Genomic DNA, 26,606 nt, shown 5'->3' with positions numbered 1-26,606 from the left:
CACCGGACCAGGGGGATGAGGTGGATGAGGCTTTCTTCCGGCAACTCGCAGAAGCTACTAGATCGCACGCCCTGGTTCTCATGGGTGACTTTAATCTTCCTTATATCTGCTGGGAGAGCAGTACAGTGGTGCATAGAAAATCCAGGAAGTTTTTGGAAAGCATAGGGGACAATTTCCTGGCGCAAGTGCTAGAGGAGCCAACTAAGGGGGGAGCTTTTCTTGACCTGCTGCTCACAAACAGGGAAGAATTAGTGGGGGAAGCAAAAGTGGATGAGAATCTGGGAGGCAGTGACCATAGAATCATAGAATCATAGAATCATAGAATATCAGGGTTGGAAGGGACCCCAGAAGGTCATCTAGTCCAACCCCCTGCTCAAAGCAGGACCAATTCCCAGTTAAATCATCCCAGCCAGGGCTTTGTCAAGCCTGACCTTAAAAACCTCTAAGGAAGGAGATTCTACCACCTCCCTAGGTAACGCATTCCAGTGTTTCACCACCCTCTTAGTGAAAAAGTTTTTCCTAATATCCAATCTAAACCTCCCCCACTGCAACTTGAGACCATTACTCCTCGTTCTGTCATCTGCTACCATTGAGAACAGTCTAGAGCCATCCTCTTTGGAACCCCCTTTCAGGTAGTTGAAAGCAGCTATCAAATCCCCCCTCATTCTTCTCTTCTGCAGGCTAAACAATCCCAGCTCCCTCAGCCTCTCCTCATAACTCATGTGTTCCAGTCCCCTAATCATTTTTGTTGCCCTTCGCTGGACTCTCTCCAATTTATCCACATCCTTCTTGAAGTGTGGGGCCCAAAACTGGACACAGTACTCCAGATGAGGCCTCACCAATGTCGAATAGAGGGGAACGATCACGTCCCTCGATCTGCTCGCTATGCCCCTACTTATACATCCCAAAATGCCATTGGCCTTCTTGGCAACAAGGGCACACTGCTGACTCATATCCAGCTTCTCGTCCACTGTCACCCCTAGGTCCTTTTCTGCAGAACTGCTGCCTAGCCATTCGGTCCCATGAGTTGGTTGAGTTCAGGATCCTGACAAGAAAGGTAAGCAGCAGGATACGGACCCTGGACTTTAGGAAAGCAGACTTCGACTCCCTCAGGGAATGGATGGGTAGGATCCCCTGGGGGACTAACATGAAGGGGAAAGGAGTCCAGGAGAGCTGGCTGTATTTCAAGGAATCCCTGTTGAGGTTACAGGGACAAACCATCCCGATGAGTCGAAAGAATAGTAAATATGGCAGGCGACCAGCTTGGCTTAACGGTGAAATCCTAGCGGATCTTAAGCATAAAAAAGAAGCTCACAAGAAGTGGAAGGTTGGACATATGACCAGGAAAGAGTATAAAAATATTGCTCGGGCATGTAGGAATGAAATCAGGAGGGCCAAATCGCACCTGGAGCTGCAGCTAGCAAGAGATGTCAAGAGTAACAAGAAGGGTTTCTTGAGGTATGTTGGCAATGAGAAGAAAGCCAAGAAAAGTGTGGGCCCCTTACTGACTGAGGGAGGCAACCTAGCGACAGAGGATGTGGAAAAAGCTAATGTGCTCAATGCTTTTTTTGCCTCTGTCTTCACTAACAAGGTCAGCTCCCAGACTGCTGTGCTGGGCATCACAACATGGGGAGTAGATGGCCAGACCTCTGTGGAGAAAGAGGTGGTTAGGGACTATTTAGAAAAGCTGGACGTGCACAAATCCATGGGGCCGGACGAGTTGCATCCGAGAGTGCTAAAGGAATTGGCAGCTGTGATTGCAGAGTCATTGGCCATTATCTTTGAAAACTCGTGGCGAACGGGGGAAGTCCCGGATGACTGGAAAAAGGCTAATGTAGTGCCAATCTTTAAAAAAGGGAAGAAGGAGGATCCTGGGAACTACAGGCCAGTCAGCCTCACCTCAGTCCCCGGAAAAATCATGGAGCAGGTCCTCAAGGAATCAATCCTGAAACACTTACATGAGAGGAAAGTGATCAGGAACAGTCAGCATGGATTCACCAAGGGAAGGTCATGCCTGACTAATCTAATCGCCTTCTATGATGAGACTACTGGTTCTGTGGATGAAGGGAAAGCAGTGGATGTATTGTTTCTTGACTTTAGCAAAGCTTTTGACACGGTCTCCCACAGTATTCTTGTCAGCAAGTTAAAGAAGTACGGGCTGGATGACTGCACTATAAGGTGGGTAGAAAGTTGGCTAGATTGTCGGGCTCAACGGGTAGTGATCAATGGCTCCATGTCTAGTTGGCAGCCGGTATCAAGTGGAGTGCCCCAAGGGTCGGTCCTGGGGCCGGTTTTGTTCAATATCTTCATAAATGATCTGGAGGATGGTGTGGATTGCACTCTCAGCAGATTTGTGGATGATACTAAACTGGGAGGAGTGGTTGATACGCTGGAGGGCAGGGATAGGATACAGAGGGACCTAGACAAATTGGAGGATTGGGCCAAAAGAAATCTGATGAGGTTCAATAAGGATAAGTGCAGGGTCCTGCACTTAGGACGGAAGAACCCAATGCACCGCTATAGGGACCGAATGGCTAGGCAGCAGTTCTGCGGAAAAGGACCTGGGGTGACAGTGGACGAGAAGCTGGATAGGAGTCAGCAGTGTGCCCTTGTTGCCAAGAAGGCCAATGGCATTTTGGGATGTATAAGTAGGGGCATAGCGAGCAGATCGAGGGACGTGATCGTTCCCCTCTATTCGACATTGGTGAGGCCTCATCTGGAGTACTGTGTCCAGTTTTGTGCCCCACACTTCAAGAAGGATGTGGATAAATTGGAGAGAGTCCAGCGAAGGGCAACAAAAATGATAAGGGGTCTGGAACACATGACTTATGAGGAGAGGCTGAGGGAACTGGGATTGTTTAGTCTGCAGAAGAGAAGAATGAGGGGGGATTTGATAGCTGCTTTCAACTACCTGAGAGGTGGTTCCAGAGAGGATGGTTCTAGACTATCCTCCGTGGTAGCAGAGGACAGGACAAGGAGTAATGGTCTCAAGTTGCAGTGGGGGAGGTTTAGGTTGGATATTAGTAAAAATTTCTTCACTAGGAGGGTGGTAAAACACTGGAATGGGTTACCTAGGGAGGTGGTAGAATCTCCTTCCTTAGAAGTTTTTAAGGTCAGGCTTGACAAAGCCCTGGCTGGGATGATTTAATTGGGGCTTGGTCCTGCTTTGAGCAGGGGGTTGGACTAGATGACCTCCTGAGGTCCCTTCCAACCCTGATATTCTATGATTCTATGTTGGGAGCTGTGTTTGATGGTGGGTGCCAAACGCAGCTAGCATAGATGGAGCCTGCGTGTCCGGTCTCGGCTGCCCTCTCCTCTGGCTCGTGGCTGTACGGGTGTGTCCAGGCTTCGCTACGGTGCGAGCTGTGCTGCTAACCTGTCCAGCAGCCCATGGGCGGTGTCAAAGAAGCAGATCAGTTAGTGTGGAGGCGTAGGATGCTGGGCGTAGGGCCTGGTCTGCGGTGTACACTGTGTCAAATACTGCTGCTCTTGGGCACCCTCCCATGTGGCTGAAGAGTTTGGCCTTTGCCCTGGAAATAGCACTCAACTCAGAAAACAGGCCTGGCCTGTCAGAACGAACTAACCGGATGGGGCTAGAGCAGGGCACCTCACCCACGCCAGTGTTGGAGACCGCTCATTTAAACCTGGCTGTTTTGCCCCGGGTGGGACGTGTAATCTCCAGGATGCCTCTCCATGGCCCTCGGTGGCAATGTAGACTCCCTTGAACTGCGCTCATACCTGCCTTCCCTCGTCCAACTTCGGAACAGCCTGCTCTTCTCCTTGTTCTTTTGCTCAAGTGCTTTGCCGGGGGTCTGCTGTTGGTGCCTGAGAGGGAGACGGGCCCAGCAATGATCAGTAACTGCTGGTGTGGAGGTTGTTGGTTTGGTACAGACCCATGGGTCCGCACTCTGGGGCCTGGCGGGGCACAGGACCCTCTTGGGGTTTGCATGGACCCTGGTGCTGCCTGATCTGGGTAGCTTTCTAGCTTCTGTCCCTGAAAGGAAGTCCCAATATCAGGCAACGTACGGTGACCTGAGGTGCCGGCTTCTCTTCCCCTCTCCTGCATTAAAGCCCTTCTGTAGTAGCTTCTTCAGCTAACCAAGCACCGGAGATCCCCAGACACTCCCAGGGACCTCTATCATCAGGCCAGAGTTGTTCTCTGGTCCACGCAGAAGGAATAAGACGCCTAGACTGCATCTTGAGTCTGAACTAGGAAGGGGATTGGGTCCTGTCAGAGCAATGTCGCAGCTGTTGGGGAGCAGGGTAGGGGTGGGTTGCCATTTTGGGCATGGGTCAAGGAAGGAGAGCAGTAAAGGTGGGGAGAGGCTGTGAAGAGAAATGTGCCCCACCCCCCGGATTGTGGAAGCTTCAGGGAGGCAGGCCCAGGATGAGTGCCTCACCGCCCTGAGGTCTTGTGGATTCTCAGAGGCTCCTGGGCAGTTTTATGGACTCTGACGCCTTACGAACGGGGCGGGAATGATGCTGGTATTCTACCTTGCAGGGAAAGTTTCAGGGCGACTCGGTGTCCTGATGAGTAAATCCATCTGTTTTGGTCCACCACGTCTTTTGCCAAACTTTTGACCTACATGCACTTGAACCAACAGTGGGGCAGTTTGAGGGCGATTTAGCTTTGAGCATAAAACTGACACTCTCCATTGCCGACCGTCTGCCGTTCTGCTTTCTGCCTGCATGCAGCGAGGGGGTGGAACTGGTAGGCCAGGACTCCTTTACAGTCAGCGTGTGGATGTCCGAGAGCTCAACTGTCTTGGCAGCCTCTTAACGCATGTCTAGCCCTTAGAGCTTGGCCATCTCTTTTGCCAGAGCTTTGTATCTTTGTCTCACGGGGCGTCCTTCTGACTTCATGGCTAGTAGAGTAGGGACCAGATCCAGGAGCAATGGTGCAATATAAACGGTCAGGACACTGAAATGCAAAATAATCTGGGTTGGTTTTGTGGGGGTGGAAACTGAGCGACACCACCCAACAAGTCTAACGTCAGCCCCGGTGACCCCATTAGAGCACAGTCATGACCCACTTTGGGGTCCCAACCCAGCATTTGAGAATCCCTGGTTTCCATGTAGAAAGCAAGCTGAAGTGAGAGTGGGCCGGGGGGGCTGTTGGCTTCTGTAGTGAAAGCCTGGGAGAACAGCTCTCTGGTTTTGGGGTTGTGTGTTCCATAGGCCTTCTGTTGATCTCTGGTGGTTGCCTATGGTCATGTGCTCCTCTGGTTCGATGCTGTGAGACAAGAAGTTTTGAGAGAGTTGGTGCTTCAGAAACCTACCCGCTTTGGTCATGCGTGTAGGGGATGGAAGTGTACGAAAGACGTACTGAATTCTGAGTCAAAGTGACTAAGCACTGTTGGTGTCTGACACCTGTATTTCTCCGTAAATCATGACCTGGACGTTTCACTCGGGGCAGGAGTGCTTTGCAAGTCTAGGGCACTAAATGCCAGGAAGGAGACCGCTTGTGGAGAGCTTTGTCCTGTGGCAGGGGTAAGCGAAGACTCTTTGAATGCTCTGGGAGTGTACACCAACAGGATTGGCCTGTCGTCTTGTGAAAGGGAAATCAGCGTGTGCTGCGACAGCTGCCAGGCGTAGGGGCTGTCTCCTTCCATACCCACAGCTAGTGTCTGTTATGCACAGTAGTTCCTCGTTCAGCTATCTAATGGGGGGATAGGGGTGAAACTAGGGTGCCTGGACGCAGGAGAGGGGCTTAGGCTGCGATGTAGAGAGAGAGTAGCCAGCGTGGCCAGGAGGGTGTTCTGAATGGCCAGAGTGGCAGAGGAGAAGGCTCTCCTGCACACATGGCATTAAAGCTCTGAGCTTGTTCTCCCGCACTGGCAAGGCCCGGAAGCTCTTGCAATGGAGCAGAACACACAGTGCCGGGGCATCCTGCTTATCCACCGTGGTGGGGGAGGACGCTTCTGGGAGGTGACTAGACGGAAGCAGCTGGGAAGCAAAGCTCTCCTGTTCAGGAGCCATGCAACAAACTTCCATCCCTAGCCCCCTGCTGTCTCGCTGCCCTGGCTCTCGTTGGGCACCTCCCGGACAGCAACAGCCACTTGAGTCCGTTGATAAGCCAGGATCCAGTCTGAGTGGGGAGGCGCTGGACGGAGTTGAGCCGCCCCGTTCCCTTCGGGGGCCCAGAGCCAAAGGGCCACTGCCCCGCCTGTTGGCAGGCTCGAGGCCTCTGTCCTTCGCGCCTGCCTAGGTTACAGGACTGTGCAGTAGTTAGGCCGTTGCCATCAGGTTAGATTTCCTGCTGAGGGCTTCCAGCACGTGACAGGCCATGCTTTCCTCCCGGGCAGCCCCTGTGCGGAGCAGAGCGGCCTGATTCCGGGGGAGCCCAGCTGCCTGCCGTTGAAGGCCATGCTGAGTTGTTTATTGGCTGCTTTTATAATCCAGGAAGCCCCCTCGGCTCTGCCGGTCTCTCTGGGGCACCGTGAAAGAGTCCGGAATCCGTCTGTGCCACGCTGGGGATAGGCAGCCCTGGGACGCTATCCATGCAGAGCTTGTGCCAAGACTGGCAGTAGGACCCTGCTGTCCCGAGGGGCCCCCCGAGAGCTTGATGTCACACTCCACGGTTCAGCAGGGAGGTCTGATCGGATGCTCTGTTTCTAAAGGATTCGGGGCACCCCCTGCGACGAGTGAGGCCGCAGTACGTTCCCCTCTATGCTGCCCAGTCGCTGCTTCTCTTCCCTCCGCCCCGTGCAGTGCAGCACTGAGGTGGTCAAAGGCCCAGAGCTATCAGGTTGGTCTGTCAGCACTTGCGAGGCCTTCCTGGCCCTGGGACACCCCATGCGTTCCCAGAGGCAGGCGCTGCTTTCTCCCTGACCGAAGGCCTTGCCTGCCATGCTTACGAACCCTAGGCTGGTTTGTGGCACTCGATGGCTGCTGCTGTTTTTGTCCGCGGGCGTCTCAGCCAGTGCGCTCAGGGGTGTCTCCCCGCAGCTGATCCCAGCAGCATGGTGCTGCTGGCAAGGCAGGGCTTTGGCCTGGGAAGCTAGCGTGGTGTCTGCAACACCTGGCCCACGCAGCTGGCCGCGAGGCTAGAGCAGCTCGGGGTGAGTTAGCCCCAGGCTGGTTAACAGCCTTACTAGCTTCGCTTTGTTTTCGTGACTGATCAGCAGCGGCTGCAGACCCCCACCCTTTGACTCACTTCCCCCAGGAAACAGGTGAAGCTGAGGTGTCGGCTCCTCCAAAGGAGAGACCCTCTCCCCAACCCCTGGAGCTGAAGGACCTGCCTCTTCCATCCTCCTTTTGGTTCTCTCGGGTGCTTAGCTTGGCGTGGCGGTTGCTTTGTCAAGCCCGGTCAGGAAAGCAGCAGGCAATGCTTCTTTGGGGGGGTGTCTGCACAGCTTTCTCTTGTGCCACGTCCTGGCCTCCGTGCTGGGCCGGAGCCTCTCCGGGCTCGGCATCTCCACCACGCCTAGGGCTCAGAAACTTCTTTAGCAGCTATCCTCCTCATCAGACCTGGGCTGCACCAGTCGGTACACGCTGCCTGCGAATTCACTGCACTGGTGGGCCGTGGGCTGCTGCAAACCCCGTTGCTGGATGTTCCAGGGCAGTGGGGGCAGCTGGATGCGGGGGAGCAGCAGCACAGAGACTCCCCGTTTCGGTAGCAATGGGGAGCCTAGAGGTCTAGTTCTGGTGCACGTACAGGGCCGTGAGCTGGGGAGAGCTGCCCTAATAACAGCTGGTCAGAGCTAACCTCAGTAGCCCTTCAGGCTCCTGAGAGAGGCCAAGACTCCCGAGGCTAATTGTCCCGTTATCCCTCCTTTGCCTCCTGGAGGCCCAACCCAGTAAGACCCCGATCAGGCTGGCCTGAGACGCTGCTGGATGTCTGGTGGCTTTCACACAGCTACTGGGAGGGAGGCTGGGGCTGGTGGGAAGAGGCTGGGGCAGCTGCAGCCAGGAAGATGAGCCGTCCGCCCTCTGGGGGGAGTGGGGGGGCCGTTCGCCTCCATCTACAGCTGGAGCCCCCAGCATGAGGGCTCTGGGCCAGGCTAGGCAGGTCAGCAGACTAGATCTTCAGCGTCTGTCTGCTCTTTAACATCAGTGAAAGTTTCAGACCCATGCAAGCAAATTCTCTGAACTGCGATGACCGACGTGCCCGAACTCTCCCGCTGTTCGGAGAGCACAGTCCTGGCCGGTCCAGGCTCTCGGCAAGGGGCTTTGCTCTGAGCTGGCAGACATGGCCGTTCCAGCTGCTGTTTCTGTATAATATGGGGGATTGGTTCGGGCCCGCTCGCGTCTGGGCTCACAGAGCTGCTGTAGAGACTTGAACTCCTGCATGCCTCTGCGGGTATGTCTGCCCTGCAAGGAGAGCCCCACGGCCGGCCCTCCCACCTCGCGGGGTCCCAGAGCCTGGGCTCCAGCCTGAGCCTGAAAGTCTGCACTGCAATGAAACAGCCCCTTAGCCTGAGCCCTGCGAGCCTGAGGCAGCGTCCCGGGCCAGCCGCGGGTTTTACTGCCATGTAGACCGGGGCGGGCAAACGTTTTGGCCCGAGGGCCACATCGGGGTGCAAAACTGTATGGAGGGCCGGGTAGGGAAGGCTGTGCCCCCAAAACAGCCTGGCCTCTGGCCCCTATCCCCCTCCCACTTCTCGTCCCCTGACTGCCCCCTCCCGGGACACCCCCCTTCCCCCCGACTGCCCCCCAAACCTCCATCCCATCCAATCGCCCCCTGCTCCCTGTCTGCCTCCTGGGACTCTCTGCCCCTTATCCAGCCCCCCGGCCCCAGCCCCCTTACCATGCCGCTCAGAGCAGCATGTCTGGCTGCCGTGTCGCCCGGTTGGAGCCAGAGAAGCTGCCCTGCGTGAGCAGGCAGCCCCGGAGCGCTGCCTGCATGGCAGAGTGGCTGCAGGGGAGGGGGGACGGGAGGGGCCGGGGGCTAGCCTCCTGGGCCAGGACCTCGGGGGCCGGGCAAGACAGTCCTCTGATGTAGACAGATCCCGAGTGTGCTGGCGACTGAGGCCCAAACGCGGACGTGACTCACTAATGAAAGGGGCTTCTGCGGTTTCCTCCTAAGGCATATCACAAAGCTACCATGCTGTTTGGCCAGGCCCACACAACTGGTCAGCAGGGGGCCCGCCCCAGACTGGGAGGGGCTGCTGCAGGTCAGCAGAGAAGTGCAGTGGGAGAGCTGTGGGGCGCAGGCTCAGAACCAGGAATTTGCAAGTCCTAATTCTGGCCTTCTCCTGCCTCCCTCTGGTAATCCTCCCATCCTTGTACCAATTCTCTGTGGGTGACGGGGTGTCTGGCTGGTCTGCCTCCCAGAAGGGCTGCCAAGAGAAATAGGGTAACAGTTTGTAAAGTCTCACACTCGCGCGCACACACCCACCCCTGTGGGGGCACCGTTCCCAACACACAGACACCTACACCCATGTGATCGGCAGGTTGGACTTGAGTTTTCACCTTTCCCAGGTCAAGGCTTCCCTGGTCATTTGCAGGCTGCAGAGAGGAGCATAGACCCGATCCCAGCCCTTTCCATTCAGCCGTGGGCATGTCCCAGCCTGGCAGAACTGCGAAGGAAACCCAGCAGTCCAGACACAGCTCTCCCAGCAGGCCTCTGCCATAAACACCAGCGAGTGCAGCCCCCGCTGCTCCCAGCCACGGGCCCACCGTCCCACTCACGCACTCCTGGACTCTCTCTCGCATTCGCACATCACACTGGACTCCTGTGCACACTTCATGCTGCTTTCTCCTGCCCTGGACACCCACCCCACCTGCCACTAATCCCGCACCTGGCTCGCTGCTCCCATTCCTCCTCTTCCCTGCCCCCCCCCCTCCAGTGCTGTCACCAGTCACCCCAAATCCATCCCTTCTCCTCTCTCGGCAGCAGCCCCTTCCCCAGACGTCTTGCATCCGCAGCACCTCTTCCCCAGGCCTGCCAGCAGACCAGAGATTCACCTTCACCCCTCCTCCTTTTGGAAGGGGGGCTCCTGGAGGGGTGGGGGGTGCAGTCGTTGGTCCCTCCCTAATGGAGGATAATGAGCCAGGTATTTTCCAGCCTGTTCAGGCGAGAGGGGAGTTCTCTGGTGCTGGTCTAAGTCGGCGGGGGGGGGTGAGGAGAGAGCAGGCCTGGGCTGGGGAGTGAGGAGCCCAGCGAAGCCGCTGAGTTTTGCTCAGTCTCCTTGGGTGTGTCTATGCCGCAGTTAAAGCCCCAGGGCTGGCCTGCATCAGCTGGCTCGGGCTGCAGAGCCCTACCACGGCTGTGTAGACGTTCGGGCTTGGGCTGGAGTCCGGGCTCCAGGACCCTCGTGGAGGCCCAGACCCTGGCCCCAGCCTGCACATCTGTGCTGCAGTTAAACAGCCCAGAGACCCGTGAGCCTGAGTCAGCTGACCCGGGCCAGCCCTGCGTTTAGACCTACCCCTGTGGCCAGGCCCAGGAGCTACTGCTGAGCTGAGGCAGTGAATGGCACTCACCCACCCCCCCCCCGGCCCTCGAGTGTAACCGCAGCAGCCGCTCTCGCCCCACTCAGCTGCAGCATAGGCCATGCTTCGTTCACCTTTTTCACGGCCACGTGGGCTCGGGGCTCTCTCCGTGCCAGGTGAGAGGATGCAACAGTGGCTGGTGCTGGCTGGACTTTGCCAGGAAAGCTGGCTGCTTGCTCTGGTCCAGCAGACGAGGGGGTTACGGGGCTGAATGCCAGGCTGCATGTCAGATGGGACATGGGGCGCCTGGATTTCCGTGTAACTTCTTGGCAGTCGCTCTCATTATGTTTTTCAAATGTAGCATCCTACGGCTGTGCTTCGTTGTGCTTTATTGTTCTCTGGCTCTTTTTAATATGCGTCTCGAAGTTTGTTCTGCCGTCCGTCTCCTTCCTTCTTCCTCGCTTTCCGTTCAGTATTTTCCCTTCTCGTTCGTTCTTTTTCCTCCCTTCCCTGATCTTGTCCCACGTCTCCGACTGCAGTCCAGGATTGAAGGGCATCAGCAGAGCTGGATGTGGGGTGTGCAGGTCTGCAATAGTGGGGGGCTGCCCCAGGGACAATTGTTAGCTTGCCCCTGTTAGCTTTCAGCGCTGCGTGCTGCCCTCTAGTGGACTGCAGTGTCCCAGCAGCTGGGCCTATTAGAGGCGCTCTTTGTTGGTTTGATCGCCGAGCAAAGCCCCCGGGTTACCCACCACTCCCGATTAGTTCAAGCAGAAGTTAAAGGGCCCTAATCTACTAAATGGTTGCACTGCTGCCCCCTGGGTGAGCTGAGCCCCGTCGCACTGATTCCTAGCAGAGCTCTTCCAAGCACCAAAACCAACCGACCTGCGAAATGCACCGAAGGGTTTTCCAATCAGCCCTTGATAAAGGAATGACCTGTGAGTGCACTCGGCATGTACCCAGCCACCTGGATCATCTCTGCAGGGGTGAGCTGGCTTCCCCCGACGAGTCCTGAGTCTCCTATCAGCGCAAAGGCCTGCCTAGCTTCCGGGCACCTGTAGACGTCGAGAAAGCAGCTCCCCAGAAAGCCTTTGGTCAAGAGCAGGGCAGGGTCTCTGCCAGTCTGTGCTCGAATGCTGCCCTGTCTGTGGACTTCCTCGTGGCTTTTGGGGACCGTTGCTTTGCTAGGGAGAGTTCTCCGCAGCTGGTTAATGCCCGGAGATGTGGTTAATCGCTAAGCACTAGAATCCTGCCTGCATCCCAGATGTGCTAGAGGGTGACTTGGGACGGATTTTACGCAAGGGCTCTGCTTAAGCAGCCCAGAGACCGTGGTTTGATCTCCGCTCTCAGGGAGCGCACAGCTTGTCTCCTCTTTGCTGGCTAGGTCACTGCTGAGGGTGTCGGTGGGCTATGCAGCCCGAGGGCTCTAGGAAGGGGCCGGCACTGAGGGCGGAGGATGGTGTGCCACTGGCTGTCAGAGGCAGCCTGCAGCGCCAGTGACCCGGTTTGGCAGTGCGAGCTCTTTCTCCAAAGCTCACCGTGGTGGCGGGGGGAGAGGGGAAGTGAGTGGGGGGGGAGATGGAAACTCCGGTCCAAAGCCATCTGAGCGCCAAAAGCCTGGAGAAAAACTTATCTCCAATCTCCTTCTTAAAAAAATTTAATAAAGCCTTTTGTTTTTGCAGTAATCTCATCCCCTTGCTGGCCCTGTATTTTCCAGGCTCTCTCCCACCCGGCTCCCTGCGGCTCGGCGGGAGCGGCGTTGGTGTTGTGTACAGTCGAAGGTGATCGCACGCTGTGTGGATTTTACTGCTCCCCTGAGGGGGGTGTTCTGGGGCTGTTTTTCTGATTATTTCATTGACTCCTCTGGTAAACCCGATCCAGCCTGGGTCCCCCGAGGGGGGCTGGGGGAGAATCTCTTTTCCAGGGCCGGGTCTGCAGGTCAACGAGTGGGCGCATTCTGCAACGTGGTGTTGTCTGGTTACCCATGTCGGAGTGAGGCTGAGCCCTGCCCGGGCTGCACAGGGTGGCTAATGCCTGGAATGCCATGGGGGCAGTCCCGCACGCCACACATCCCAGCATGCAGCTCTCTGACTCAACATGCAGGGTGTGCGGACACCGGGGGCCTTGCCAGGCTGCCCTGTGCTGTGCTGGAAGCTGTGTTGGGCTCCATTTCAGGCAGATCCGATCTGATCCCATCGCTTCTGACAAGCGGTCAGGGGGACCCATGGCTGGATATGCTGTGGGCACCCCTAGGTACCGTGGAGATGCAGGTGCGCGTCGCTCTGGAGCGCTGCCCGGGGTACCCTGAGCTGCTGGGAGGTGCACAGTTAGCAGAGGGCTGTGAGTGCAGCCTTGTGCCTGGCCCATTCTTTGCTAGAATTGCCTTGGGCACAAAGAAAAACTTGTGGTTACGAAATGGCAGCACCCTTGGGTGTCATCAGCGAGCCCACACCTTGCAGGGACGCTTTGGGGGCTGGCTGTACCAGAGGGCATCAGACCGAGCAAAGGCCCATCTGCTGCTCAGCCCGTGTCTCAAATACATTGTCCATCGGCTTTAGACACCCCAGTGTGAATCTGGGGTGCCAGCACCTGCAGTGGCCTTAGCCTGAGACTTTCTCCCATCACTCTGGACCTTACTAACGTCAAGATATACCACGTCTACTGCTTCCCCCCTACCCACAAGGGTTGTTACCCTGTCACAGAAAGCTATTAGGTTGGTGTGACTCGATTTGTTCTTGACAAATCCATACCCACTGTTACTTATCACCTTATTATCCTCTAGATGTTTGCAAATTGATGGCTTAATTATTTGCTCCATTATCTTTCTGGGCACAGAAATTAAGCTGACTGGCCTATAATTCCCTGGGTTGTCCTTATTCCCGCTTTTGCAGATGGGCACTGTATTTGTCCTCTTCCTATCCTATGGAATCTCCCGTCTTTCAGGACTTGTTGAAGATGATCACTAATGGCTCAGATATCTCCTCAGTCAGCTCCTTGAGCATTCTCGGATGTATTTCATCAGGTTTAGGTTGGACATTAGAAAAATCCTCCTGTCAGGGTGGATAAGCACTGGAATAAATTGCCCAGGGAGGTTGTGGAGTCTCCGTCCTTGGGGATATTTAAGAGCAGGTTGGACAAACCCCTGTCAGGGATGGGCTAGAGAATACTTAGTCCTGCCACGAGTGCAGGGGACTGGTCTAGACGACCTCTCGAGTCCCTGCTAGTCCTACGGTTCTAAATCTTGGTTGCCATAGTTAAACGGGCTGTGGGTGGGGAGTCTGTAGGGACATGTGGGGCGAGCATCAGAAATCCTGAGGCTGCTGGTTTGCAGGGAAGGGGATGCTGAATGCAGAGCTGGGTCCGGCTTGCTCTGGGAATGTGTGATGTGGCCTGCAGGGGCTGCCCAGGCCTGTGTGCTCTGAATAGCCAGACGTTTATCTCCCGAGCTGCTAGCCCCCTCCAGGGTCTGAGGAGCCTGCACACATCCCTCTCCGCTGTTCCTGGGGCGGGGCAGGGCTGGGCTAACCAGAGCATGCCTTCCCCGTCCCCATCCCCATGTCCTGTCTGGCGCCCCATCTCTGCAGTAGCCTTGTCTGGGCGTGGAATGAGCGAGTGTCCTCCCAGAGGGGGTTATGCCATGGGCTGTGTGGGGCAGGTGCCTGTGGTTTGACCCTTGGCTGGGGGATTTAGCAGAAGGTGACCGGCCAGCAGAAGCTGCAGGGGGGAGAAAAAGTCAGTCAAGTTAGAGGGTGTTCTCCTCTGTGGCTGGGGAAGGCAGTACAGCTGCCTAGAAGATTGCCCCAATGGCTAGCCCCCAGGAGGTTGGGCTAATTCCTTTTTCTCTTCACAGCCCTGGGGGCTGTAAGGGTGAGCTGTTCCTGGGGGCTGTAAGGGTGGGCTGTTCCTTTTTTAGAATCACCTAGTCTAATAAACTAATTCCTTCCTTGGGTAATATGGTGACCCTGGTCTACCCAGGATCCTGAGGGTAAGGGCTTGGGTGGTGGGGGGAAAAACTTGGGAGTTCAGTAGGTCCTGGCTTCTGTGATGCTCTGCAGCTGACGGGCACTCTGGGAGCTTCATTGAAATTCCCAAATGGGGGAGGTTACCGAGTCAAACAAGTGGTCATGTCACGCACAGTCGGTGTAATGGGGTCACACTGAACCGAGTCTGTCTTCTCATTGCCTTGCAGGCCAGGATGGCTTCCCAGAAGAAGGAACAAGTGCAGTGCCAGAGCTTGGAGACCGACTCAAAGCCCAGCGCCCAGCAGGAACTGCCTCTGAAGGGTGAATACGAGGAGGACAGCTCAGACGAAGAGGTAGGACCCAGGTTGAAGTGGCATAAGCTCTGCTGTGGTTGAGACATGATGGGCTTGGTCAGCCAGGCATGGCTTTGTGAGCTGGGCGTTTCCTCGGGCCCATTGCAAAGTGCTGTTCATGGTGAGTGGTAAGGCTGTGGAGTTGGTCCCTGCTTGCTATAGAGCCTGCCGGTCTCCAAGGGCTGGGGCAAGGCGAAAAGAACTCTTCTGCGGAGACTGGGAAGCCAAGGGAGAGTCAAGAGGCCGGGAAGTAGTTCTTGGCAGCAGGAAGGAATGGGGAGGCGGCTGATACTACCTGGGAAGCAGTGGGATTTTTTTTTTTTTTTTTGCATGTGCAGTTTGCTCTCGTATACCTTGAGTAATTCATTGTGGGGTCCACAGCCTGGAAAACTTAGCTTCAGGCCTGTGACGTCTGATCTGTATGGAGTGTTTTCAGGGCAAGGAGGGAAATCCTCAGCAGTGTCCCAAACGGAGCGGGAGCTAGGGGCCATGCTGGAGAAAGCGGTGCTGTAGTCCCCCTCCATAGTGCGTCGGAAGATCTGGCATGTTGGCGTGTGGCAAGCTGGTGCTCAGGAAGGCCAAAGGAAAGGGAATTGAGACTAAGTGCTCGGTCAAAACAGGCAGCAGGATGGGACGAGATCAACAGGGAGGCTTTCTTGGCTCGCCTTTGGGGTGAAGGGGAGAATTTCCCCCACGCTGGCTGCTCTGTGGGCTGGGGCGGGGGGGGGGCATACATGCCATTTCACCAGTTCCATTGTGTGTCTGGGAAATTGGTACCCAAACTGCTTTGAACTTACCCTCCACAAGACCCCTACGGTGAGTGAGCCAAGCCCGTGAAAGCGCCTGGTGCACTTAGCTGTGGGGAAAGCCATGCGTGGCAAGGGAAGATGCTGCTGTCTGGAGGGCAGGCCCCGTGCAGTGCTGAGGCTGCTGGCTAATGCCTGTCGAGTGCCACAGAGAATTGCACTGAAAAGCCAGTGTGCACTGGAAACGTTCGCAAGGAGCGGTGAGCCTGGCAATCGCTCTCAGTCTGCTTCGGACCCTGGTAAAATAAGGGGATGAAGGTTGAGAGCCAGTGTTCACGTCCGTCCATCCATCGTACGCCCGCTCTGTGATTACGGCGGGTCTGGTCGCCCCAGCTCAAAACGGACACTAGAAGTGGGAAAGGAACAGAGAACAGCAACAAAAATGGTCAGGGGTCTGGAAGAGCTTTTGCGTGGGGAGAGATTAAAAAGCCTGGAACTGTTCAGCCGGGAAAAGAGACGACAAAGGGGGGATATGACTGAGGTCTATAAAATCAGGACTGGTGTGGAGAGAGTGCCTAGGGAAGTGTTGTTTACTCCTCATAACACAGGAACCAGAGGTCACCCAGTGAAATGAATAGGCAGCAGGTTTAAAACAAACGGAAGTATTTCTTCACACGGCGCACAGTCAGTCTGTGGAACTTGTTTCCAGAGGATGCTGTGAAGGCCAAGACTATAACAGAGTTCAGAAAAGAACTAGATAAGTTCATGAAGGCTAGGCCAACAATGGCTATTAGCCAGGATGAGCAGGGGATGCAACCCCATGCTCTGGGTGTCCCTAAACCTCTGTGTGCCAGAAGCTGGGAACGGGCGACAGGATGGATGACTTGATGATTCCCTGTTCTGTTCATTCCCTCTGGGGCACCTGGCACTGGCCACTGTGAGTGGACTGGATGCAGGGTTAGAGGGATCGCTGGTCTGACCCAATGTGGCTGTTCTTATGTTCTAGAGGATAATGGAGCCATCAGCGGTAAGCAGCTTAACCCGGAGGGAAGGTGAAACATTGGTCTTGCTGGACAAACTTGATTCTTTTAGAGTAACAGCCGTGTTAGTCTGTATTCGCAAAAAGAACAGGAGGACTTGTGGCACCTTAGAGACTAAGGAATTTATTTGAGCATGAGCTTTCGTGAGCTACAGCTCACTTCATCGGATGCATACCGTGGAAACCGTATGCACGTTTCCACGGTATGCATCCGATGAAGTGAGCTGTAGCTCACGAAAGCTCATGCTCAGATAAATTGGTTAGTCTCTAAGGTGCCACAAGTACTCCTTTTCTTTTTGCAAACTTGATTCTGTTTTTTAGCTGCCCAATCAGTGACCAAAGGGAATGGAGTAAATGGGATACATTGGATTCCGGTAAAGCCTCTAGTCCAGTGCCAGGACAGAGGGGATACAGAGGCCCAGAGAGGCAAGATACGTGGGCAGGAGAGAGCCAAGGACCCACCCTAGGCTCATAAGGCAATAGGCACTGGAGTGCTTTGCCTCTTGGGTTAGGCTGGGAGAGAAGGCTGCTGTAGCTTTCTGGGGATTGCGTAGCTGGAATCGCAATGGGGCTCGTCGCTCTTGGTTCTGTGATCGTTAGTTTGCAGTCCCCCAAGACTGCTTAATCGTCTTCAGCCTGCCTGTTTTGGGGCAGCGGTTGGGTCTGAGGCTGTGAACCCAAGGGTAAGAGCTCGCTCGGCCCAGAGCGTGGGATGAGGAGACGGTGCAGTGCTCTGCCTCCCGGGGCCGCACCGCCGAGGCTGGCGGGGTGTCCGGAGCTACAGGCTGCTGTTCCGAGAGCCGGGATGGAATTACCCGAGCAGGGGCTGGCTGGGCCGCGGGGCGGACACCCCAGCTCTCATAAGACACGCAGCAATTGCAAGAGGTCAGGACCTTCGTGTTAAGTCTGCTTTGAGAGGAGGGGGCTTGGGAGCCTGCTTGCCTGTCTGGTCCCGTGAAGGCCCTGGAGGTTAGATGTTAGCGGGCTTGAGGCCCACCTGGGCCAGGGCTGTCCCTGCCCCCAGATCTGGAATAGAGATTTAGAGAGAAGTGAAATATACGACTTTAGAAAATGTACACTTGTGTAATGGCTGCAGCATAACCCAGGGAAAAACCCTTTCATGCAGGAATTCAAGGTCTGTCTCCCCAGCTGGTCCTATTTCAGGGCCCCAGTGGGGGAAGCACTGATTCAGAACCTGCTGACATCAGAACAACTTTCAGTGGTTTTGTTCCTGACTTCCCTCCCCCTGCCCCCAACCCCCTTTCTGTGATTGTATTTATCTCTCTTCCATAAGAGCCCGGAGGCTTCCGCTTCCTGCGGCTGTGATGCGCACACTGTATGCTTTGTGTTTGCCTCTGCTGAGAGCCCTCGCTTGCCTATAGCTGGCTGAGGGCTTGGGGCCCAGCCACCCCTTCCCCCTAAGAGAGCGTGGAGCCAGCCCCCCTCGGGGCCAGCCATGTTTCCCCCAACAGGGCGCCAGTTTCTCACTGAGCCTTGACTCCAGCTGACGCTCTAGGTGTGGCCTCGCCCTCCAGGGTGAATTAGAAGCTCTTTTGAAGTCTGTTTAGGAGGATTTGTTTAGAGACACTAATGCCCCCTCCCCACATCTGGTGAGTTATTGCCACTAGGTGCTGTGGGGAGCAGCCAGCCTCCCGACTCCAGTCCCACCAGCAGGTACTGGGCACTCACCCCACAACCTGGGGCTTCCTTTTGCCCAGCCACTGTGGAAGCTACTGAGCCAGTTGGATCGTTGAAGGAGTCACCTGGCTACGGTCTCACTCATCCCCCGACCGTAAGGCTGCGGTCTGGTGGGTTGGGCTGTGCGTGTGGAGGGGAAGGAGGGGGCCTTTCTGCAGAATTGCACTGCAGGTTGCGGCTCTCTTCTCGGAAGGGGCTCAGCGAGATCTCTGCTCCTGCTGCCTCTTCCCGCCTGCACTGGACTTGCCCAGGGCACTGCCTCTGGGCAGGCTGCCTCCCCCATTTCTGTTGGGAGGGCATATTGCCGTGCTTGCTGTGAGATCCTGGACTTCAAAACCTTCTAGATTTGTGATTGTTCCTGGGGGAGGGTTCAAACCTTTCCTCTCTGCAAAGGTCATTGAGTCCAGCTGGGTGTTCCTCAGCACAACTGTGCAGTTAGTCAAGTGAACCAGCCCAGGCTGTGTAAGGGCCTGGGCTGTAGGTGGTGTTGCCCAGCGGTCACAGCTGGGCTGAGGTCTGCCCAAGGGCAGTAATCACCAAGCTGGAGTTGGAGGAATTGCAATAGCCAGGTCCCGTAAGCAAGAGTCGGGTTCAGAGTCAGGCCAGGGTTGGGAGGCCGGAGCTCAGAGCTGGTACCGGGCTGGAGTCGGGAGGCTGGAGCTCAAGCAAAGGGCCAAAATCTGTGTGGTTACCTGGACAACTTCCAGGGGCAACCCCTGAGGATAAATCGGGTGCTTGGCCAATCAGAGGGCTGTAGGGTACCGTCAGTCTGGGTCTCTTGGGTGGTCTCCATGGTGCTCCCTGGCTGTACCTCTGCATGGTCTCCTGGTGGCGCTGTGGGAACATCAGCTGACCCAGGCTCTGCAGACCCGGGTTCTAGTCCCCGGATCCTCACAAGCTGTACCCAGGAAATCGGAGTGGGGCTCGCCCAGGCTGGCTGCTGCTGGCAGTGGATTTCAGCCCTCAGAGCTGCTGGTCCCTGTCAAACCAGGGGCATCCAGGCTTTGCTAAGAGAGAGGGACAGGTTGCAACTACCTTCACCTTCTATAGGAGAGAGCAGTCTGCACAGCTGACAGGACTGAGAGCCAGTCCTCCCGCTCCACCAGCATAGCAATGGCCTGACTGGGTCAGACCCCAGGCCATCTAACCCAGTCTCCTGTCACTGACCCTGGCTGGCACCAGGTGCTTCATAGGAAGGTGTGAGAAACTGGACACTCAGCAGGGTCATCTGCCCCCTCCCCAGGTGTCTGATCCATTGTCTGAAACCCCTACAGCAGGAGGTTTAATACCCCTAATTAACCAGAGCTCTGGATGTTCCTGCTCTGCACAGAAAGGTCCAGCCCCTGCAGTGGAGGTCTGAGTGAGCAGCCTGCATGGCATGCTGGGTAATGTCGGCTGCCGAGCCCCCAGGGCTGCCCGTGGCTGGTGCTGTGCTGGCTGCCCCCTGGGAGCTCCTTTGCCTGTTTCCTGGCGGGTTTCTGTGCCGAGCCGATGACCTGCGGAGGGGTGTTTTGTGCATAGCACGAAGCCGGTCCCATGTCGCCTGTAACAGCCCCCGGCCTCCAGTGGTGAGATGACACTTGGATAGTTGGGAAGTGGGGCGCTGCGTGGTGGCGTCCCCGGGCGTGGGCTGTGACTCGGGCTGCCGTTGGGCTGGCTGGCTCTGCCGCTGTGGGTGCGTGGGTTTCGGAGCTCTGTCCTAAAGAATCCGAGCTGTGACCCACAGTGCCCCCGTGCTTAACGCAGACTAAATTTCCTCTCCCTGAGCTCCCGCTCGCTTGGCAGGCGTCAGCGCCTGGGCTGGCCAGGCGCCCAAATCACACTCCACTGTGTGCTCTGAGAAGAGACACAACAAAATAACTTGGTTTCCTGGCCGGGCGCTCTCGGGCACGGGAACTCCGCATCGCCCGCAGGGCCCTCTCCCTTCGCACCCGCTCTTGGTTGTCAGTGCTCAGGTCCCGCGTGGTGAAGGACATGAAAGCACAGGATGTGTAAACGTTTCCCTGGGCAGGTTGGCAATTAAGGCAGCTCCCTTTGGGGGGGCCGTTCCCCACCTCCAGGCCCCACAGCCACTTCAACACTTGTCGTCCCGTCCAAGTGTCTCTTCCTCTCCACGGGGCTGAGATGAATGGCTGCAGGGGCTGTCAGGCCTCGCTGGGAGGAAGCAGTTTGGGGCTTTTGTTTGGTTCTGTTTCCTCCCGCAATGACTATTCCATATGTCAGTGGATAATGAATGAAGGTGCGTTGAGTGCTCCTCAGTGAGCCGCCGGCCGTTCCAAGCCCACTTCCCTCCTCCGCAGCGCAGCTGACCCGGGCTGGGGGAGAGTGCCGTGGCTGGCGGGGCTGAGGGAGCTCTTCTTTCAGTAGCTGATTAGCCAAGAGAGGGAAAAAACCCTTCAGAATGTACTGCTGGCAGACAGCTTCTTAAACTCATCACTGCGGGTGCGTGTGTGTGTGCGTGCTTCCTGACCGGCTAGCTGTAGCAGATGCCTGGGGCTTCCCACTTCCAGACCGTATTAAACACTTAGCACATCTCGTTGGAGAGGTGCCAGCCCTTAGCCCCACACAGTGGCCTCAGAGGGGTGTGAGGTAAGGCAGCCGAGAGGCCGTAATTAGCCATACGGCCATAAGGCCAGGGATTGCTTGTCTACACCCTCGCTACTTAACCCTGGGGACAGGTGCTGGCCGGACTGCCCGTCCTCTCCCCTGCCCCAGGACTGGGGCATCAGGGCACACCTCCCCCACGTGCCGACCCATGGGCTGCATGGCAGGGGCATTCAGTCCTTTTCACCGCCGTGGTGACTGTCTCGTTCAGCAGTGATGGGATGGGGTGGAACGCCTCGTCTCCCTGGCTGGGAGCATCTTGGAGCCAAGTGCATGGTCTCCTTGGAGGAGGAGGCCCGGAGGCTCCTGACCTGCCCCCTGCGGATGACAAGGCTCGTGCTGGCTCTGTGAGAGCTGGTTTGACTGCGGGGGGAGCGGTGCGGACACCTGCGCTTAGGGGTGCTGCAGTTTGCGAGCCTGGTGTAACAGGCCAGCCAGCCTCGCTCTTCTCCTGCGTATGTAGGCTCCAAGTTCGCTCTGCCCGCTCCACGCATCTGCCGCACTCTGCCGCCCTGCGTGGTCTAAGGAGCAGTGTGTTCTCCAGAGAAGTGCGCCTCGGCCCAGGGCTGGTGGGCAGCTGGCCCCATCCTTCCCGCTCAGAGCCAGCAGGAGTCCTGCTCTGTTTGTGCCAGGCTGAGGGCCAGTTCGTGCACAGCCCCGCTCACACATCTCTTTGGGGTCTCTTCTCTCCCGCCCCCTGCTCGTTGATGCAGCTGAGGAAAATACGTCATGATTTTGCTACCTTCTCCTCCAAAACATGCCCATTCCTTTCTGCTCCCATCCCGGAAACATTAGAGACCCTCGTTCATTTCAATCCAGGGCTAGAGAAGCGTGGGAGGGACTTCAGACCCTGCTAGGCTAGGTGAATGGGCAGCATGTTCATCAGTAGCGCCTGTTGCGAGGAATAGCGTGAGCTCTTCTCACACATCCAAGGGCTGTCGGAGGACAAGGCCATGAAAGCCTGGGCTTGGTGCCCAGCAGCAGAGAGAGCAGCCCACCAAGTCAGGGTGCGTAAGACATGGGATGGGGAGATATTCAGAAAATCATCTATGAATCAATGTGGTGTCCATCTGTGGAATCATGTGCTCACTTCTGATCTCCTCATCTTGAAAGGATACCGCAGAAATGGGGGGAGTGCTCCAGAGCGGGCCAAGGGGAGCAGTCCAAGACCTGACACGACCTTATGTACGCAGAGGGGTTTAAAAGACTGAGGTGGTTTAGTTTAGAGAGGAAATGGGATCTAAGGGGACACTCTATCGGTGTCTGTAAAATAACAGAGTATGGGTAAGGTAAATTGGGCAGTCCTGCCACCATCTCGGCTACAGGAGTAAAGGGATAATCAATGAGATGGAAAAGGCACAAATTTAAAACTGATTTATTCACCCCTCTTCCCACACATAATGTAAAGGGTTTAACACACAATTAGCCTGTGGAATTCATTGCCACAAGATATTGATGCCAAATGCTTTGCAAAAGTAACGAATGCTAGGCATTCCCATGGATTATGAGAGCACCAGAGTTCTGTTTAGCGACAATAAAAGTGTAAGGGCTTTAATCATGCCTGCATCAGGGTGTAAGCCAGCCACGGACTGAAGTTTCTCCCTGTGTTTTGCTATTTCATAATTGTCCACTTTGGAGTGAATTCTGCCTTCCTCTGAAGCACCTGGTCTTGGCCGCTGTCAGAGACAGGATACCAGGCTAGATGGGCTCCTGGTCTGCAAAGGGGCTGGCTCACTGCGGGAGCGCCTCCTCATGGCCAGGTGTGGCGTAGTGGCCGTTTCCCCATATGGTGCCCTCTGCCAACAGTCGTTCTGTTGCTGCGGTGGTCCCTCCTGCTGCAGGGAGTCCAACTCCGTGATAGTCCAATGACCTTGCAGTGGGATTTCCATCGGTCTCTGGGCTCCATGGTCCCCACACCCCTAACTTCAAGGGATTTCGCCCTACCTTTCTCCGTGGCCGGTAGGGGAACCCAGGCTCTCACTTTACTCCGGTTCCAGCCCCGGGACCCTGGAGCTGGCAGCCAGGGTCTGCTCGCTCAGGCTCCTTGCCGTCTCCCCAGACGGCTTCCTACCTCTTGTGTGCCTTGGAGAGTGACAGCAGACACTTGTCCTGCAGCCCTTTTCTTCTACAAACCTCCTGGCTCTCTAGTCACCATCCAGCCCCTCCCCAGCTGGGCTTCAGTCTCAGTTTAGCCTGGCTTGCTCTCCCCCCAGTGCTGCCTGGTGCGTTAACTGGCCTCTCATGCCCAGATGAACCCCCTCAGGGGCTGTGTGGGGTAGGCATCCCCTCACATGGTCCGATTCGGCGCAGCGGTTCGTCCTCCCCTGTTTGTCTTTGGTTGTGAGGCCTGAGCAAAGAGCCATGTGCCCCTGTGGCAGCGTAACAGGAGGCCAAGGGCCCGGTGCAGCCTGGAGCAGCTCTTGTCCCCTGCTGGGGGTGCTGGGCGGGTCCATGGGCTCTCTCTGTAGGTTGCTTGTTCCCACTTTGCCTTTGCAGGAGGTGCTACACCTGACTGTCTGGCTGGGGACAGCAGAGGCAGCCAGGTGGTGAACCTCTCCGCGTGCGGCTGGGCCCTCAGATGCTGCCTCTCCTGATGGTCTTGGCTTGAGGCGCTCTGGAGCTTTCTTCGGAGGGCGGAAAGCCTGGGTCTGGGCAAAGGGCCGCCCAGCCCAGCTGCTACGCTTCCCAGCTTTCCGCACGCCCTGGCTTACCCACCCTGGATGGGGCGGGAGGGGTCTGAGCTCTGTCCCTTAGTTCGTTGCTCCCTATTAAGGGGTTTGGAGGGATCTAGCACCAAGGCGTTCCCCTGCCCTCGGCGTCTCAGGCTGGACTCTGGGCCGTTGGGAGGATGGTAGAGTGGCTGGGGCTCGCCTGAGTGGGGCAGCCTCAGCAGCTGCAAGAGGCTGGCGAAGGCTCGGCCTCCAGGTCCTGCAGCCAGAGTGGAAAGTTTCTCCCTGCGCCGCGCCTGTGTTTCGGGGGCGGGGGCAATCGGGGTGTTGGAGCTGCAGGGATTTGATAGCATCGAGGCAGACTTGTTCTGCACGCTGCCACCCCAGGATAGGTCGGCGCTGCGAGACTACCTCCTCCTGCACGCCGTCCCAGCTGGGTTCTGTCTGGGCCAGGCTGGCATTTCCAAATGGAAACTCAGGCTGGCTCTGTGCCGCCTGTTGGCACTGGGCGAAAGTGCAGTAACCCTTCTGCTTCAGGCTTGCTCTGCAGAGAGCTACCCTGAGCAGAGCACGAGGCCCAAGCGGGGCTGGTGTGTGGCGTAAGGAAAAGAAACCAATTAACTGGTGCTGATACAATCATAAAAAAGAGGAACTCAATGACTCTATTTTCTGGCTGCCCCAGACTTGATATTTAAAGTGTTCGCACAGCAGCTCAATCGGGACAGGAAAGACTTTCTTACTCTGGAAGGAATTACATCAGTGAATTACACTGAAACAATCAGGTCTCTGACCCAAAAAGAGAGAGAGAGAGAGAGAGAAACCCACAACAACTTTCAGCTGAGGAGCGGAAACTTTTTTCCATTTATTTTCCCCCTCTGTGTGCGAGGTCTGCATGCTCTGCTCCGGCTCAGTTTTCAGCTCGTCCCTTTTGAAGCAAATCTCCTCCTCCCAAGCAAACCTGCTGAGATCTCGTTCCCGCTGCTGGAAACTCACCGGCATCGTGTCTGCTGAAAGGAGAAGGCGCAGGGTTTACACTGAAGAACTAACCCCATTAGATCCTCCCCTGTCTGCACTTTATCGGTCACGCAGGTTGCCCAGGCTTTATCCAGCCAGGGCTCTTGTTGGCCAGAGGTCCAAAGGCTGTGCCTGAGCTGTACAAATTGTTGCTGATTGCAGAGCGTACCGCAGTCCCCCGAATGTAGGCAGCGCGGCATGCTCGGTTCTGGAGCCAGGCTCGCCACTGTAGAATTGTGGGTGGTTCTCCCGTGACGCCTAACGTTGGGTCTGTATTCCCCTGTGGCGGCCCAGTGAGGCCAAGGTATTGCATGTCGTTCCCGGTTTGCAGTGTACCCAAAGGGCTCTTCAGCGAAGGCCAGGGCAGTGTAACCATTGCACGTCTGTAGGCCTGGCACAGAGGAGCTGAGAACAGTCTGAACGTTCCCCTAGCCCCCAGGCAGGGCAGGGATCACTCATAGCCCCTGTGGCAGACGTTGCTCCCCCTGCAATGGCTGTGGTCCCCGCCATGGTACAGGTGAAGGTGCATGCCAGCCTCTCCACCATCTTTCCAAGGCACAAGGGCCACAGGGAAGTGTGGAGCACTCCCCCTGCTTGGAGTGCCTGGAGCGGCTTCCCTAATGTCATGGGCAGAGCGCTGGCCTGGGAAGCCAGAGATCCAGCCCATGACCTCCCCTTCTAAAGGAATGATGGGTCTCTGCTCCAAGCCTGCCCAAGCCTCCAGGCAGCTATCGCGGGCCTCTGCGCGGCCCCTCCAGAGATTACATGGGCTCAGAAAGTCATGCTGTCACCCTGCTGTAGGTGGTGGCCTGAAGGGCCCTTCCCCAGAATCAGCATCTGAGCATGGGGGGCTGGCTTAGCGGATCGGGGGCGCTGCACATCAACACTGCTCTCTCCTCCCAAGAGAGGAGCTCATTCAGAATGAACCTGTGAGGGAGGTGGCTCTCCCCGTGAATTGCTGGCCCCAGTTCCAGCATCCCGCCTCGTCAGCCTTGGTTCCGTTTCACGAGTGAGAGGAAGAGCTGGGGGTGGGGGGAGGAGGCAGGAGGCTGCTTCGGTCGAATCCAGGACCTGAAGTGGCTCTGTAAAGCCAGGTGCAGGGCTAATCAACCAGCCCCCGCGATGTCTGGGCCAAGCTCTGTCGCTCAGGCAAGGCAGTGGCTGGCCGTTGAGTCTGTGGCTCCAGGAGCTGCGCCGGGAAAGCCGGACAGGGATGGTTTCTGATCTCAGGCTGGTGCAGGGAAGGAACTGATGTGCTGTGATCTGACCCATGGTTTGGCTTCGTACTCCATGAGCGTGGCCAGGGGCTGCTTGGGAGACATTCTGTGTCTGCCATGGCCGCACCCAGCCCCTGGGCCGGCTGGGCCTGTGCTCTGAAGGCTCCCGGCACAGTGGCATTTCAGGGCCGGACTTGAAGCTGGTTTGCCCAGCTCCCTGTGGAGCCTGCAGTGCCGCTGAGCAGCCTGGACCAGACTAGGGTTCCTGAGCGGGGCCTGCGGTCAGCTGGGTGTCCCCAAAAGCAGGAGCTAGGATAGCCGCTGTCTCTCCCTGGCCAGCTGCAGCCAGGCAGGGCTGCTGGGGAAAGGGCAGCAAGCTGGGCTGCCCTTTGCTTAAGGGGAGTACAGGTTGGTGTGGCCGGGGGCTTGGAGAGCTGGCGGCTTTGCGGGTGAAGGAGAGGTGTGAAATAAACTCATTGGACCCATCTGAGCTCCTGAACTCCTTTTCGACAGGCTCTTTAACAGGGCAAGTAAAAAGCTTGAACTACGGAGCACCAGGTAAACTTTCACAAACTAGCTGCTGGCTCTGTGGCCGTGAGAGGAATACAGAGAGGAGCTGGTGGCTGAGCTGGGCCGTAGGGAGCACGGGCAGTTACCTGAGAAGTGACAGGGTGAAGGCCTGACCCTGTCAATTTCAGTGGGGCCAGGATTTCACCCCGGGAAGTCTGGGGAGGGGATAGGAGAAAAGAGAAACGTGTGTGTACTGACGTCATCCTGGCTCTTGCTAGCTGGTGAGCAAAGTTCACTCCCTGCTGTGCACAGAAGGAACGACCTCAGGATGCTCAGATTACCCAGAAGGTGACGCTCCTGTAGGTAGTAAGCAGCAGTGGGAGGTGTGTTGGAAATAAACGGGGTCCCAGCTGGAATACAGAA

At 56.6% G+C, this 26,606-nt stretch overlaps 1 protein-coding gene across 2 annotated transcripts in view; it reads left to right on the top strand.

Moving 5' to 3' along the window:
- BOP1 (BOP1 ribosomal biogenesis factor) overlaps window positions 1-26,606 on the top strand; it is a 103,757-nt gene that overhangs the window by 7,472 nt on the left and 69,679 nt on the right. For both annotated transcript variants that reach the window (XM_073329845.1, XM_073329846.2), the window contains exon 3: window positions 14,561-14,686. In XM_073329845.1, the coding sequence (XP_073185946.1) occupies window positions 14,561-14,686 (126 nt within the window). The remainder of the gene's footprint in view (window positions 1-14,560; window positions 14,687-26,606) is intronic.

Source organism: Lepidochelys kempii, chromosome 2, assembly GCF_965140285.1.
Source record: "Lepidochelys kempii isolate rLepKem1 chromosome 2, rLepKem1.hap1, whole genome shotgun sequence".
Taxonomy (NCBI): domain Eukaryota; kingdom Metazoa; phylum Chordata; order Testudines; family Cheloniidae; genus Lepidochelys; species Lepidochelys kempii.
The sequence above is the reverse complement of the archived record's forward strand: the minus strand, read 5'-3'. Positions and strand labels throughout refer to the sequence as shown.